At 42.5% G+C, this 17782-nt stretch overlaps 1 protein-coding gene across 1 annotated transcript in view; it reads left to right on the top strand.

Annotated features, from left to right (window-relative positions):
• Nucleotides 1-16760, top strand: part of kctd16b (potassium channel tetramerization domain containing 16b) — a 73119-nt gene extending 56359 nt beyond the window's left edge. The window contains exon 2 of the mRNA XM_041952898.1: nucleotides 16300-16760. Coding sequence (XP_041808832.1) covers nucleotides 16300-16760 — 461 coding nt within the window. The remainder of the gene's footprint in view (nucleotides 1-16299) is intronic.
• Nucleotides 16761-17782: the final 1022 nt, after the last annotated feature.

Here is a 17782-nt window from a genome sequence, read left to right as displayed (position 1 = left end):
GCCTATGATTATTCCTGACAGTCCAGCACTTCTCACAGTCGCCTCAGTCATGCACACCGAGGGCATCCAGGCCACAAAATGGACAACACATTTGCTGCCCAAGCACTTGAGATGTCTGGCTGTGGACTCCTCATGGGAAATCAGTGCCAGTCCCATGAATTGTTAAATTCAAATGGTCACATGGGGTTTGTGAACTCCTGTGTAGCTGCGTCCACCAAGAGGCAGCATAGCAAGAGTGCATTTGTCGTATTCATACACAAGATGCCTGACGTGTGCAAATGCAACAAAGATACAGAAAACGAAGCATAAACACACATTATGCTTCATCAGCATCAGTCATTTCAATAAGTATATGGTAATACACACTTTTCAGGTATGTCATTCATGCAGTATTCAGAGTTTCAGTTACACTACACCAGACAAGTTGTGTGACTTAATTAACTGAACATGGTATTATCATTACCGCTCAGAAACAGCCAGCCTGCTGGGAGTTTCCCTGCACAACAGTGTCTTTCTCCTCCAGAGAACGGCAACAAACAAAAACATCAGCCGTCAGCACCAATCCTGTGGACGAAAGCATCGAAAGGACGAGAAATGTGAGACGTGGAAGTCATGACGTTTGCCGTACGCTGCTGAATCCCAGTCTCTCAAAAATTCTGGAGGGCAAGAGGGGGTCCTATCTGCTTCTAAGTAGGTGTAACTGATACATGGGCCACAGAGCACAGAAGGAGGCATGAATGTTTTATAAGTTGAGGTGGGGTAGTGCTGCATGTGGCTGAAGTCTTGCATCACATGCACCAGGCTATATTGGGTCTAGGGGGCAGGCCCAGGCTGACACTCATCATTATGGACACCCAAAGAAGGCTGTCACATCCCTCACTGCTGCATCCAGCATCACAGCAAAAATTTCTACTGAAGCTCCATCATCAGCACCCATCGAGGATAGGGCTAGAGCGGTCAAAGACAGAGAGCGAGTGACTGGGGAAGAGGGAGAGATGTTCAGAACTTAAAAGTGAGAATAAAAGAAAAAGAGACAGAGAGAGAGGCAAGTCTGTAAAGGCACTCCATTATGTTGGCAGAAAGGGATAAGAGGGGTCAGATGACAGATTGGGGAGACAAAGAGTGGAGTGATTGAGACTGGATGAAACAAGCGGATGGAAACTGAGCGAGAATGAGTCTGATTGTGGCCGGAGGGAGAAGGAAAAGACTAAAACATGAGAGACAGCAAGGCTCAGTGTTGCTAATGATGGGAAAAAAAAGAAATAAATAAAGCCATCTCTTAAAAGATGAAAAACGGATGATCACTCTTGCGAATGATGATAATAGCGGAATTAAAATGAAACCAAGCGCCATTTAACCCCCGATTGCAGATATAACTGTAACCGCCACGGCGTCCGCATAGTGCCAGGATTACTACAGTCATGAGGAAACATTCAGTAATCTGTAAGCTATTACAATTTGAAAGTAACCTTCCCAACCTTGTGTGTGTGTGTGTGTGTGTGGAACAGAAGGATAATGAGTGAACGTGTGTGACAGAGGGACAGAGATAGCGGCTGGCGAGCGCTCTGCTGGGCAGCGATAATGCTCGTGCAATTGTTTGCCGATTACAGCCTGTTTGTTGGTGCTGACATCATAGATAATTCAACAGTGGACGCCGTGCCAGAGTGTCTGTTTGTCAGGAGCAATATGCACCGTGCACTTTTATCCCCACAAACAGAACGTAAACAAACTATATATATATATATTTCACTGTTGTGTGTAGACTTGTCTTCACCTATTCAACAGATGTTTGGACGAATCAGCTTTTTTTCAGTGGGCTTTCTTATTATTTATTTTCTATTGAATGAGTTCTATTTTAAATCATGCAAATGCTAATGAATTTGGCTGAACAGGCCCTCTCGAAGCCGCAGCTTTTTCCTGACTAACTTGCACAGCTTTCAGAGTTCAGTTGTATTTATTGTTAACGCAGCGCTCTGCTGTACGTGCGGTCTGCATTTCCTTCGACTGCTGGCTGCGTGGTGCCAACATTTTCTGCTGCTTCAGGCTGCCTGCTCGGCCGCTCTCAGATTAAAACCCACTCCATTTCTCTCACTGTAAAGAATCACCTGGTCATAGACTCCCATTAATCACCCATGTTAGCCCACAGGGGACAACAGTTCCATTCACACATGAATATTTGAAATCAGCACAAAGCAACTGGCCAGACCAACCTGTAGACATTAAATCTCCATCTGCAGGTAATGCATCTTTTATTTTGGGCATTTTGTTTAATTCCGAGGGATATTTTAGCGTTTACATAAATGTTGTGTTAATATTTATTATACTTTCTATGCACATTTGAAATAAATGTTTGCTCTCCCAATTTCAAAACATCCAAATGCACTGTATATATATAGAAGGATCAAGATGAAAGAAGAGACGGATAGATGGATAAGTAATCAATGGAAGGGTCAAAGGTAAAGTGATTACGTAGGAGTAGTACATGTAGGATTGATTGAGAGTTCTGTGGATTGATGGATGGGCGTGAATAGACCTTAAGATAATGCAACAGACTCCTAACTGGCCCAAAACCAAATTACCAATGTGAGAGTAAAGCTGTGGGCAATCAATACATATTTTACATAAAGCTGGTCCACGCAATGATAACATGTACGTCTCACCTGCTGTGACCATTAAAGGAAAATGCATGAAGCTGCTGATTCATGCAATGACAATGTCTGCAGTTTGTACTTTTTTCCTCTCTCACATGCATTGATATAAGCAGGTTAGTTAAAAAAAAATCAGAAATATAAACAGAAACGGTGTGAGCACTGACGTCCTGGCTTACAGTGTGCGCTGCGAGAGACAGGCCAGAGTTGGCGGTTTCTTCAGGATCATTAATGTGCATCAGGGCGAATGTTTAAGAGAACCGTCTGGATTTGGTGGTCTGAAAAGCATAATTTGCACAAGTATTATTAATGAATGCAAAAAGAGGTTGGTGCCTCTCAAAAGGCTCTAAAATGGAAACTTTCTGAACATTTGGAGAGGAGGCTTGATTAGTAATCAGTCGGACTGGTCTTCAAGAGGAAAGTTTCACGGCGCATGCATCAGCAGCTGCTCTGAAGTGTTTCAAACTGAGCAAATCCCCATTGTTGCAATTAGCTCTCGTGCATGTGCGGACAAGGCGCCGCCGCTCTACTCTATGTCAGCCATTAATTTTCCTTCATGTTGAACTTCCCACCATACTTCAGAACGTTACCAGCTCTCTTTCTATAACTGTTTTATCTGCTCTCCACCTACCTGCTACTACTAATAGTTTTTAATACTTGAAATGAGAATAAAAGTGAGTGCCAGTGATATCACATTTGTTCTCGGATGTTGTGCCAATTTGCTTCTTGTAATCTCTGTGGAAAAAGCTTGCCAGTGTGCTTCTGTGACATATGGTGAATTATGCATGCATTTTCATGTGTTATATGCATTTTTAGAACCAATGTTTTATGTTAACGTAGCTTTATTATGATAGTCACGCTGAGATTTACAGACTCCGGGAGAGGAAGAGTGGAGGCAATCGATCGGCAGAAAGAGAGGTGGGAAAGAAATATGCTGCTGGAAATGGAAACTCCTGTCACCACATAGCGTCACTCTCTGAAGCGAAATGTGACACCTGCTTCTAGGCAAGAGAGGCATTTTCGCTCAGCGAACACACAAAACAAAAACAAGAGCGAGTGCAGAGACACACTCGCAGAGGCCTGCAGTCCTTCAATGCAGGGGTGAGTGTCAGGAAGGTGGGGACTTAAGGGGAAACTAGGAGGGGAACTAAGAGGGGAACTAGGGGTTGAACCCAAATGCAGACAAACAAAGGGGACGTAAACTATGGATTCCAATTAATAAATGAATTTATTAAACACAAAACTAATTCAACATAAACCAAATCTCGGGGAAAACACAACTAACTTGGAACAAGACACTTAGGACACAGACGAGACTAGCAACTGATGTTAACATAAAACATGGCATGACTAAGACAATGCAAGAACACACATACATGAAACATGACAAAACTAAAACACTATGGCTACAAAACTAGAAAACCAAAAACGCTCCTGAAAGGAGGAAAGCACAAAGGGCTATGAAAAAAAGGGAACTGACCAACTGAAAGAACTAGATATGAAAAACTAACTCAAAATATCTTCCTAGAAAATGGAGAAACTAAAATCTAAATAACAAACGTAGTCAAACAGAAAATCACTCTTACAAGAGGCAAACAAATCGGCAAGGCTATAACTATGAAAGGAAAATGGAAACTAGATTATTAAGGTTACAAACAAATATCAGGAAAGGACTATGGGTTGGAAACTCAACTAACGCAGACAACACAAGGATGGTGGAGCACTAACATAAAACAAGGCCTAAACAGGAACAAAGACAAGAACAAGACAAGAGACAAACTTACGGGAATTGTGGCAAACAAAGGACAGAGATAAACCAAGGAGACAATCACACAATCCACGGCACAGACATGAAGAAAAACAACAAAGAACACTCACTTACAGGCTAGGGCTATATCAAGGAATCATGGGCTACAAGAATACATGGGCTTGGCAAGAGACATAGACAAGGTAGTGTTGACGACGACCCGACAAGGACAAAGGGGAAGACACGGACTTAAATACACTAGGGAGGAACACTAATGAGACACAGGTGGAAACAATCTGACAATCACACGGGAGGGAAAACACAGGAAGTAAAGCAACCCAAAGACACAAGACATGAACCTTCAAAATAAAACAGGAAGTAACCAAAACCAGGCAAAGACAAGACACAATGGGAAGCTTAACAAAATACAAACAAGACATGGCAAGGATAGAGACTAATACAAAACATGGCATGACTGAGACAAAAGTAACTAAATGAGGCAATGGCAAGAATCAACAAGAGAAACTAAACAAAAACGCTGTGCATGGCACGGGTCATGACAGTGAGAAAATCCCGGCATAAAAGAAGTGGATGGTTTAAGAAGCTGAACAGTCAAACACATCATTTCACGGTGCCTTGCGAGGGACTAATTATGCTGCATCAAGGGAAAGACAGAGGGGAAGAGAGGAAGAAAGAGGGGAGGGGGTGAGGGATGAGAAATGCTTCATTTTAGTTATCTATTATGCCAACCTTGCAAATATAGCAGCAACCAAAACAATCTGCTTAGGAATGCAAACCTCTTGCATCCTGAATATGCTGAATATTTATTTGACGGCTGACATCTTTGTCCAGAACTCATTCCCGGGGCCAGGGACAGTTTAATCAATATCTGACCAGCCGAGCTTCTTCCCACAGCTAAAAGCCCAGACAGCTGAGATGTAAAGCAGGCTACTGCAGGTTTGAGCCTCCTGGCTTGACCAGCATCTGTCACGCTGAAGTGTCCTTGGGCAAGACTCTGAGTCGCTGCCAACTTCAGTTGCTGCTCGTTTGACCTCTGAATGGAGGAGGGGAATTAAAAAAAAACAAAAACGTCTCACATATTTATTATATTTGATCTGTGATGACATGAGGTTGTGCCTTAGCGCCGGTAGCTGCTCAGCTAGCAGTGAAAAGAAGGCTGACTTTATGGACCCAACTAGCATTTGTCTGAGCTTTTCAACTAAAACAAAATCCATTTTATTGCAGCGATAGCAGCCGTGAACCAGAAAATACACTCATATGCCCAGAAAATCACACAGGGTACAGCCAGCGTCTCATTTTCCCTCTTTTCTGATTGATTCTCTATGGTGCTACACATCGGTCTGATGCTCAAGGGAGGAACAAACTCTTTCTTTCTGTCTCTAACTTTGTTTTTGTTAGGGTAGACTGAGCACTCAGACATATAATCTCAGCTTTCCTCGGGATTGTAGTGATGGCCTAGCATCCATTTGTAATTCTGTTTTAAGTTGGAGCACGGCAATCGATCAAAGCCACCAGTTTCCTGATTGTGAAATACAGTAGACGCTGTACTGTATGTACAATTTGAGGCTTATGCATTATAGACACTGAGGCTTATTCGGAAAGGCTCGTGGCTTATGTTTTATCCTTGTGGTATTATGTTGTTATGGCAACCTTTTACAAAGACCTTTTGTACTATAGTCTGATCCATTCTGTCCATTAAGTGGACAGTGTCTCTGAAAAGAGGCACAACAGGGACGTACTGTCTCGCATTATTGAGTTGAAGAATCCAAACCAGCCGATATCACAACTGCAGTCTTAAAATCTGAGTACTAACTCTGGACAAGTGACTGTACACATTTATGACATTGATGCACAAACATTAAAGGTAGATGTTAGACCAGAGTCATAGGGAAGGAAACAGCAACACATTCTCACTCCCAGCTCATCACATATAGGCTCTTGGTCAGGACCCCCTGGCGTCACTTTTTAAGGCACTCTGTATCTCTTTTAGCGTTATTTTTCAACATGTAGAACTCCCTGGTCAAATAAGCATAGATAAAGCATAGATACATTTACAGACTTTTTTGATTTCACACAGGACCCCATGAGTCAAGTTCCTGTGCCTAACGCATCCAGCCTCCCCAACCTCCTCCCTAGGTGGACTTTTCTTGCTCTTTATACTGCATTAGCTGCATCGGGACTGAGAACAGGCTGTCTATAGAAGTGTAGTGGACTACCCTGCAGGCCAAGGGGTCTGGGGCAAGAGTTCATATGTGACGAGTTGGGAGTGAGATCAGGTTGGAAATAAATGAGGCATTGATTTGCAAAATCCTCAAAAGTGATTAGCATCTGGTATTTTACAGCCACATGCTGAATTGGGTTTGAATTTCATGAATCCACTGGATGAAAGTGTCTCACAATGATCTTTAATTTATGCTAATAGGCGGTGCAAGCGCAAAGAAACATGTAAAATTAGAGTGGTGAAGGTGCACACTTTCCCTTTGTGTGCATCTGCAGGCCTACACTGCTGCTGTTAGCTTTCCTATTACTATTAGCTGCTCTACATTGTTGTTTGGTGTGGTATACTTTTCTTCACTTAACTGGATAATGACTGGCACCACACCACATTGAGATACTGTGCAGCTACAGTGGGTATTAATCGTAGAAAAATTTGTTGCGAAGTTTACAACTACCTCGAACGTGATCAAGATGTAAATTTCCGTGGCGTGGGATCAATAAAGTCTTATCATATCTTATCTCTTCGGTGAAGAAGTCACTCTCTGAGATTCACAGGTGCTTTTGTAATTCCTTCATGCGTCTTCCATTGCGCCAGTGTTCAGCTGTCATACAGGGAGCCATCCATCACAGAAAAGTAACAAAGCCAGAAGACACATTGAGTTTGACTCGCTTTTTCTCAAGTGAAATTTACTTTCATGAAAAGTTCAGAAAGTCTCAGAGTGTTTCTGATGGTTTTATGCAAAATGCTTGAGTTCAGTAATTGAATAGAAGTGGATGAGAAGAGGCAGGCTGAAAGAAGTTAATTGCAATACAAAATAAGCTTTGATGCTATGTAAGTGTCTGAATTCATATAGTTACTTCATTATTTTGCGTAAATCAAATGATAATTACTGTCAAAACAAATGCAGAATTCATTTAAATCACTTATATTTTCCTTTTCATTTAAAGCTGTTCTCTGTGTTTTCTGGCCACGCTGCTCGAGCTAATTTGCATTATTTTCAGAAACGATTAGTGATCTGATCTGCTGTGCATTCAAATTCAACTATAACACTGGACTGAACTGCTGCAGCGGAAAGGTTGTGGAGCAGCGCAGGGATCTGACACACAGAGCCTTCGAACAGGGATGTAGACTTGCATTAAGCAAATAAGAACAGAAAGTAAAAGACGGAGAGAATAAAACGAAAAAAAAAAACAGGACGGAGAAAAAATGGAAAGTGACTAATGGAGAGAGAGGGAGCCGAAACCGAGAGAGTGAGGAGGAGACAGGAAGGCGGGAAGAGAAGGGGTGGGGAGCGAGACGGCGTGGCAGAGAGCTGCAGACGGCAGAGTTGAGGTGGGTTTATTTGCTTTTGTTGAGCCAACATCATTTATCTCCGGCAAACAGCCTCCCAGTGCTGAGAGGCTGTATGACAGAAATCAATCAGAGGGCAATCGTCCATACTCTTCCACTGATGCGCCAACCCATCGATACAGGCAATAGGAAAGGAATGGTGCAGGAGAGATGCATGGTGAGGAGGACAGAAAGGTAAAGGGAGCAGTCGAAGGTACAAGAAAAGGAAATAAGTAAAAAGAGCATGGAAGGGCAAAAGAGAGAAGGAACTCTGTTGCTGTGCATGTCTTTATCGTCTCATTCACGTGTCAGTCAAAAGTCCTTTCATGTTTGCACGACCATTAAATAAAGAAGCATAATTGGGCTGTTTGTTTTTTCCTAGAATAACCCGACATAACACGGTAAATATCTGAGTCTGCTTGGAATCACCATGTAATATTTTGGGAACAAAAGAGTTGAATCATGCTGCATGAGTTGTTTAAAGACAAGCGATTTGATGGGGCATTTTTTTTTTCGATCTCCACTCTGTTTGATTTTGCAGACGTCTGTGGTGTCTCTTCTCAAATGAGGATGGAAGAAGATAAAGGAAAAGAAAAGGCACAGTTATTGATTCGCTAATGCTCTCAAGTCAATGCTTACATCAAGAGTGTGTTTTGATGTTTACAAGCTTCACAAGTCAAATGGTTTTGTTTAGGTTGATTGATAGTGTACGTACAGTGTGTCGCGTATACATCTTGTGTATGAGTTTCCGAGGGGTGTGACAAAGAGTTTGTATTTGGTGTACTGAATGTGATGTCATCCATCATGGAGGCAGTCGACAAAATAACATGAAATGTATTAATGTACTATATATATAAATATAATATTATAATACATGTCCGTATTATAGTTGCATGGCCATCATAAATATTGGAATATTGGAGTGAAGGATATTAACATAGTAGATAATATGTTTTGTTAACAGCTGCTCATTTAAGTATATGGATTAACTTTTTGAATTGATAGTGCAGTGCAGTGTTTGTGCGTGTGTGTGTGTGAATGTGTTCATTCTATTTCAGTGTGAGTGTGGTGTGAGTCAGTCAGGACTTTTTACTGGCCAGAGCTAACTCAAGTTGTGGAGGTTCCTGCTGAGATCAATACATCAGAGCCTCGAGCACCTGTCAGGAAGCATTGTGTGTGTGTGTGTGTGTTTGTATGTGTGTGTTTGTGTGTGTGTGCATGCATAATAGCATGTGACAGTCATTAGACTTCAGTCAGACCTCCTGCTCACCTCCCTGGAAGAGAAACAACGTGAGATCACATGAATCAACTGCTGCACATACAGTATAACACTGCATGCGCAGCCTACACACACACACACACACACACACGCACGCACACAAAGCGAGGGTGTGTGTGCTGAGTGATGCTGGCCAGAGGCACGGCCGACAGTCTGACACCTCTGATGACATGAATGGGAACCCCACCTGACATCAGCCTCCCTTTCTCTGCCCAACGGCATACAGATAATAGTTCCAAGGCCAATGTCACTTACACACTAAGGGGTGACCACAGGCATGCACACACACGCTGTTGGTGCATACGTCACACACACGCACAGGCACACACACACACACACACACACACACACTCTACATTAAAAAAAATGTTTGATGTATGTGGAGGAAAGGAGGCTGCAGTGAAGCACACAAACTGACCAACATCAGGCACATGGTGCATTATCTCATGGATGCTACATGCATGTGCATATATGCATTCCCATGTGCACTTAGAGACACATCCACACAAATATGCACTCAGCCCTGAAGGAAAGCATGACCTTAGTGTCACACGAGAGCACAGGATGCCACATACAATAAGGCCTACATACATGTAACATTTCCACACATGTGCTGATGTATGTGCAGAAACACAGAAATACACAAAATGACTCAAAATGAAAAAAAATCATGTTCGACTGTGATTTTTTTTCTGCACTACTTTTGTCACTTAATATGTAATGTGGGCATAAAAGAAACACGAGAGCACATTATAAATGTCGTCTGCATGCTATAACAAAGTCAAGAAGGATTACCACAGGATAACCATAAGACTAAATCACTTGTTAAGCCTGAATGTTTGTTCATATGTGGGTTTGCAGAGCTAAAATGCTACTTTTCCCTGCCTGTAATTTACCCAGTTCAACTCAATCCCACCCAGGAGCAGCTCAGTACAAAGTCTTTGCTGCTGGTCCCTGGAGCAGTTTGGGGATTAGGTGCCTTGCTCAAGACTCAAGGCAAGCACTCTCTCGCCTAATTTGTTCCTGAGGGTCTGAGTTTGAGCCACCTGCCTTCCAACCACAACCCCGCTTATCTACCTTTAGGCAGCTGCTTTTGCATTAAACAATGCAGGAGATCTATTGGGCTCTGCTACAAAGTACAGTATATATCTAAGTACACTCGAGTTTGAATAGATTGCTCATTTGTAAGGTTGTTTGATGTCAACACAAGACACCTTTTCCTTGTTACTCTAACTCAGCACATATGTTGTTTTCTTGCTTGTTGGTATTTAATGCATTTGAATGAATTAACTTCACTAATGTTATTCATTGAGGTTATATTATCAAGAGGCAGCTGGGCCATTTCAGCGTTGAAAAAAAGTCATTATAGAGAGAGACATAAAAAGTCTGCCTTAAGAAGGCTCCACTACCATGAATCCTTTCTATCCTCTATTTATTCTTAAAAATTCTTCTATAAGTAGCACCTTTTAAAACACATATTTCAATTATAAATGAAATGAAACTGTAATTTGGCAATAAGTACATTTTACATATTCGCACATCTCCAATTTTAGCCCATCTTAAGCCTCATGTTTGAACAAGCAATGAGCAGGTAAGAAGAGTTTAGAATTTATATGTGAAAAGGTGCCATAAGTTACAAAAACTATATTAAGTTTCGTATTGTATTAAGTTGAAATTCTGACACATGCTTCTTACAATAACTACACCTCCTCCTCACCTCTGGTGATTTATTCTACATCTGTCCAAAACTGCTGGCATGCACGTGGGCGTGATTGACAGGAAGTGGAGACGCCCTCTCCCCAAGACATCTCCTGACGAATAATCAACCTCAGGTTATTTTTTGAGTGAGTGGATCATTCAGGAGAGTTGCTTGCCTGTCACACAGAACTGTCAAACTTCTGCCATTTAGGCAGCTAAAGTGCCTCGTCTATGACAATGACTAGACAGGAAATTGGTCCTTTAAAAAAAAAAAAAAATCATGTATGCTTTTTTCACATGAGAAAATTTGGCTTTGTTGTCTCAGAAAACATGCGAGAGCTACATGCTACCTGTTGTACAGTGAGGACCCCGACATATTATGTCAAACCACACATTTTGATGACTGCAGGTACATATTTTGCCCCATTAAGCAGGGAAATGCATCATCGTTTAAATGGCCTCAGGTGCGAAAGAACAAGAAAACTTTCAATTAAACATGTCCACCTTGAGTGATGGATGCGGGCATCGTTTGGGCCGCTCAGTAACAAGATGCATCGCTCCTCCCCAGTGTAATTAGAATCACACAGTTTGTGTGGCAGCTATAGCCTTTAGACTGAAACCTTGACCTTTAATTATGGCACCTCCATCAGTGTAAATTTGGAAGCTCCAGAGCACGCTGCCAAAATGCATCATTCATCTATAGTTGGGCAAAATTAGATCAGATATCAGGCTTGAGGCAAATGTTTTGACCATTAATTGTTGATCGGACCAACTGGGGAAAACAGTGGATTGTTCATCGTTCACAAAAACAGTATCGGTATTTGTATTTTACAAAGTTATGTTCCTGAACTTTAGGGCCCTTGCATTGGACTTGGATCCGTTTATTGTAAGTTTACTTTGTGTTTAATAATGGAGAGGAGCTATGATGTAATGCAAAAAAAAAATGGAGAAATGTAGGAAGAAATTTGTTCAAGCAGACAAGCAGGAAACAGTGGTTTCATTTTCATCTCAATTAGCCAGACATTGTAACCAAATACACATTTACAAATTTTCACTTCAACTAGCAGAGGAAACTAGTTTTACTGCTAACATGCCTACATGCTACGAAGCACCAACTCCTTTTGGCAACATAACCACAGTATCATTGTGTAGGTGAGGTAAGAAACACCGCTTAGTGACTTATTCAACAAATCCCAGTTATCAGCACTTGGATTTTAAAGTCCCTGTAAGTGGTGTCCTCAACTGAATTATTTGGCACTCCATTTGTCATGAAGCTAAAGGTTTGACAGGAAATCCAACTGGTCAGAATGATAAATCAGAGCCCGCCGTGGTAGTCTTTGCTGTTAGCGAGGCTAATAGACGTTCACAACACCTGTAAATTAAAGCAGCATGTCACTGTCAAGACTTGACAGAATAGTACGAAGAGCTGTATGCAGGTGGATATACTTACTGAACGCCAGAGTTTAATCAGAATGTCATATATCAAATTACAGATGCAAGGCCACACACACACACAGACACACATGCACGCACACGCACACGCACACACACACACACACACACACACACACACACACACACAACAAGGCTCTTTAAGACATTCATTGTAAAGCAGCTTTACCCGTCTGTTCGTGTTAATTTTATTTGGACAGGCAGATTGGCTACTGGCAGACTTAATAATTCACCGCAGTCTAGGGCCATTTTTCAAAACGCACATTACGAGTCTGCATCTCATCGATCAGCAGGCTACCTATTCACACGGCAACATAAATTAACTCATGTGGCCCGAAACAAAGGTTGGGAAGATGAAGAGTACCAGTCAAAAGTTTGGACACACCTTCTTGTCTAAAGTTTTTTCTTTATTTTTTATGATTTTCTACATTGTAGATTCATACTGAAGACATCAACACTATGGAAGGACACTTAGATATTATGTTATTTATGTTGTGAACAAAGAGGTGTTAAAGCAAAAACAGGTTTTATGTTTTAGATTCTTCAAAATTGTCATCTTTGCAGACTGTTGGCATTATCTTAAGCAGCTTCATGAGGTAGTCACATTGAATGGTTTTAACAGATGGGCCTTGTCAAAAGTTAATTTAGAGGAATTTCTGGCCCTCTTAATGTGTTTGAGTCCATCAGTTGTGTTGTGCAGTGTGCAGCCATGTTCGACTGCTGTAGTAATCCATATTGTGGCAAAGAGAAACGACAGCCCATCCTTATTTCAAGGTATGAAGGTCAGTCAATCTGCGAATTTCATGAACTTTGAATGTATGTTGAAGATCAGTCGCAAAAACCATCAAATGCTACGATGAAACTGCCTCTCACGAGAGCCCACCCGAGGAAAGGAAGACCGAGAGTGCTGCAGAGGATAACTTCATTACAGCTGCCAGCCTCTGAACTGCCAAATAAACAGCACCTCAGATTAGAGCCCACATAAATACTTCAGAGTTCAAATAGCAGGCATCTCGACACTGACTGTGTGAGTCGGGCCTTCGTGGTCGAATTGCTACACAGAAACCACTACTGAGGGGAGACCAAACAAAGAAGAGAACTGCTCGGGCCAAGAGAGATGAGGAATAGACCAGTGGACATCTGTACTTTGGTCTGATGAGTCCAAAACTGAGATTTTTGGCTCCAACTCCCAAAACATTTGGACTGTAATTGTGCCATGCATGGGGTTACACGTATAATAAATACATCATTTTATCTAATGCTCGTACATTTCTTCTTGGATTTGCACCTGCAAATTGCACTATTGTACTCTGCTCTGTCTTTGTCCAAAGCAAGCGTATTAGTGCATAGAAGTGTTTGTGCATGCGAAAGGTATAAATGCAAGTGGTAATTATAAAGACCCAGAGCTGCTACAGTGCGGGCGACAAAGGGTGTCGCATTCCATTTCTGTCACTGGCTTGATGGGTTATTTCACATACAGTGGGCAGCCATGTTTGCGTGTGTGCATGCATGTTCTGGATGATAGTCCGGCTGCACTTTAGACTAACACTAATGCCTGCAGTTACAATACGTAGCTCTTCGTGATAATCGGAGGAACAAATGTTGGTTGGATGAGTTGATTTCTGCTCTGCTGTCTCTCTGTAAAATAGGCAAAGACGCTGCGGCGGAAAAAAGGAAGTAAAAGTAAAGGGGAATTTATTTTAAGCAGCGTTATTTATAGTCTTGTGCTATCTCGTTTGAAGCAAAATACTCAGCAGCACATGAAAAGGAGGGATTGAACTTGATGCTGAAGCCTGCGCTTGTTTGCTTGTTGTGTGTGTGTTTGGTGGTGTTGATGGTGAGGGGTGGGGCTCAAAATCAGAAAAGGGGGGCGTTGCATGTGTGTTTGCCTCAAGGCTTTTGATCTCTCTCCTCGCTAACAGTGAGGAGTCCATCAGCAACAGATACCCCTTTAATTATTCAAGAGGCTAGCATGAAAAATAAATGGCTGCTTCCTGCAGTTGGAGGTGTGGTGCTGCTCCGGTTCCTCGGAGTCTTTCAGCCGACTGTACACTCACGCTAAGGTTTGGCTGGGCAATGGATTCCTTTCAGCGACGATTGCGGATCACTGCATTTGTCTCGTTATCCGTCAAGACCACAGCTACTGGGCGGCTGCCTCAGCCTCATCATCTCTGAGACCTGCCGCTACATCTCTGATGTAAACTGCTGCTCTGTGTGTGCTCCAGGTCGGCTAAAAAATGCTCTGGCAATCTACCAATCCTATGTTTGAGAGAAAAGCAGCTCAATAGAAACTCTCCTCTGACTTGTACCACTTCAGTTCCAAGCGTTGCACAGCATTTCAAAACATTTTAGATGGAAAATGCTCCAGAGGGTTTGCCAAGTAATCACTGGTTTGGTGATTTGTGGGTCAAAAGATTTACAAAGATCTGAATGCTTTTAGATGTCTAGGTTACCGGAGACTATTGTTGGGAAACACTAAATCACTGCTTTTCAGTTAAGTTTAAGTGTGAATCACAACTGAACACAATTCTCCCCATCATTTGATTTTCGAAAGTGGTTTCCAGTGTTTAATGTAACCATGAATTCATCTGTGTTTCCATCAAGTAATTTTAATACTAATAGTAGTAATTTTGCACATTTTGAAATGTTGCATTCGAACAGGTTGATGGAAGCAGCAAAGTTTGAAAAAACATAATCAGTTTTGCAAAACTAAAAAAGTTATTTGGCTGTTTTTGCCATTTTTGAAAAAGAGTGAAGCTGTGATATAACAAACAGTTTGCTCACGGGACTGATCAGCTGTTTCCACTGTGACAAAAGAGGAGGAAGAAGATGAAGCAGCTTCCGTTGTTGGCGTCTACGCAGACGTTAATAAAAAAACATAAAACACAGATGCACAAAAAAAAACATCCTGAAGGTCTTTCTCCATTTTTCTCTCGAAGATGTCCAAGGCGACGAGTTTTGCTTCCACTTCTTCTTAGAGGTTTACTGACAATTGGCAAACAAACAACCTCTACTTCTTCTACTCTGTTTATTACAGCCATGCATAACGTAGCCTATGAAACTACCCAAGTTTATTTCTGTCCAACCAAGCCTAATTCACGTTTTTTTTTTTTTTTTTAATTTTTCTTCTTTGTTTCTGACATTTCTAAAGTTTACCTCAAATTCACTTGACACTAAGACAGAAACAGGACTGGTGTATTGTCCCTGGGTTTTATAGCCCTTTCTAAGAACTACAGTTAGAGGTTTATAAGTTGGCTGGTGAACAGACCAGCAGGCTTCAGAGAAATCAAGTTGCACACACAGTGTTTGTGACCTCCACTCACCTTCACATTGACAGACTCCAGGTTGCTGCATTGTTTTTCTGTACCAACGTCGCTACAACTTCTCCTCCAGCAATTAAAAATCTTTGCAAAGTCACAAATTCTTCCACTTGCGCTGCAGTGGCTCCTCGTTCATTAAGTTTAAACACCATTGCCTTCAGCGTTTTACTGTAAGAACATTTACAGCATGTCAGTCTGGACCTTCTTTGTGTGCTGGCGAAGCTCTTCTGCGTGTCTCATGTGACAGCTTGGATCTATGAGGGTAGTTCTCTGAACAATGTGGGCTTGTCACACAGTCAGCCAGCTCACTCCCATGATTAGACTGGAAGCGAGCCAGCTGTCCCTGATGCCATGTCACTTTATTCTAGGTGATAGCCATTTGGCATTAGCTGACTTTTCTTCTTTGTCAGTCCTCAGTGCTTCTTATTTTGCCTTTCTTCTCCCGTCTGACTAATTTGTGGCTCTCTTTGTGTCATTGTCTCGTTTTTCTCTTCATGATGCCCGGCCCTGAAAGAAAGGAAAGGTGGAAAAAATAGCTCTGCATAGACTCTAATGTTAGCTCCCTCTCTGGTTCTCTCTCTTCCCAGGTGGTCCATCACGTTGGTCCTCCCCTCCGTGCGACTGCTGCTGCAAGAACCACAAAGGAGACGGCGAGGGCGAGAGCGGCACCTCCTTCAACGAGCTCTCCACCTCCAGCTCTGAGAGCCAGTCAGAAGCCAGCTCTCCCCAGGGAACGGTCATCTGCGGACCGGTCAGCCGCCAGTCGCACCCTCACGCCAACGTCCAAACCCTGGACCGGCCGCTGAAAAAGGGCCCCATCGCCATGCTCCAGCAGTCCGAACAGCGGCGGAAGAGTGACTTGCTGCGCACGCTCACGGCGAGCGCCCGCGACACCAGCACCAAGAAAAGGCCGGCGAAAGAGAAGATGACGGTCGAGGAGGAGCTGGAAAAGTGCATTCAAGACTTCCGCAAGATCAAGATCCCAGAGAGGTTCCCCGAGAGGAAGTACATGTGGCAGGCTGACCTGCTGAGAAAGTACCGCCTCTGAGCCAGGAGACAGGACAGCGGGAGCAGACACATGAGGCCAAGGATCAGTTTACATGTTTTTTGATGACTTTTGCAACAAAAGGGTGATAAAACTAAACTCATTTGAATCCAGTTTCTGGGGGAAACTTCACCTTGATGCCAGTAGGTTGAAAGTCTACACAGAAGCTAGTGAGAAGCAGAAAAAACAGACTGTTCTAATATTGACATATGTAGTATGTATGTGTGTGTATGTAGTTTAGGCCTACTGTATGTACTGTAAGTATGTGCTGTACCTTGCTGAATGCTTCAGTGCTTTGAATAATTTATCCCTGAGGACCAATCCAGGTGGGCAAAAGACATCCTCTATGAACCCATCAACCAACCGATGGCTGGCTAATGGCTACACTGGGGGTTACTGAGGGTTGCTGGACTGCACACACTGTCATCTGTCATCATTTCACAGAAAAAACACAAAGAGAAACACTGATTTAGTATGTGAATGTGTGTGTTTACGTATGTGTGTGTGTGTGTGTGTGTTCGCACCCAGGTGGCCTAGAGGTCACAGATAAATCAGCATCAGGACCCATTAATAATTCATGCTGTCCCGACAGTGCTCTCACTATAAATACACCAAGAGCCCTGTGCTGCCAGGGTGGCGTAAACAGCTAAGTGGATTACTTAACTTTCAGGCAACATTTGGGGACTTCTGAGGCAGGAGGAGGTACAATTTCATCAGCGCCACAATTAATTTTCTTCTTGTAATATCAGTTATACTGCAAACGTACCCCGAGTGAATCTAACTGCCCTGCACTGCATTGATTTTTGCCGTGTTGGCTAGATGTGGAGCAATACCCAGGTTACCGTGTGAAAGATAAGTGAAAGAGTGAAGGATCTGATGTTGAAACCATGGGGAAATATAGAGGTTCAATAAAGAAAAGTCCTGATCTAACACAGCTGTACACACACACTTATAAAAGGCACTTTTGCCAATAACAAAATGGACAGAACACTCATTCATTCCCACATACAAAACACAGGACGATC

This window comes from Chelmon rostratus, chromosome 14 (assembly GCF_017976325.1).
Source record: "Chelmon rostratus isolate fCheRos1 chromosome 14, fCheRos1.pri, whole genome shotgun sequence".
In the NCBI taxonomy this organism is placed as follows: Eukaryota; Metazoa; Chordata; class Actinopteri; order Chaetodontiformes; family Chaetodontidae; genus Chelmon; species Chelmon rostratus.
The sequence above is the reverse complement of the archived record's forward strand: the minus strand, read 5'-3'. Positions and strand labels throughout refer to the sequence as shown.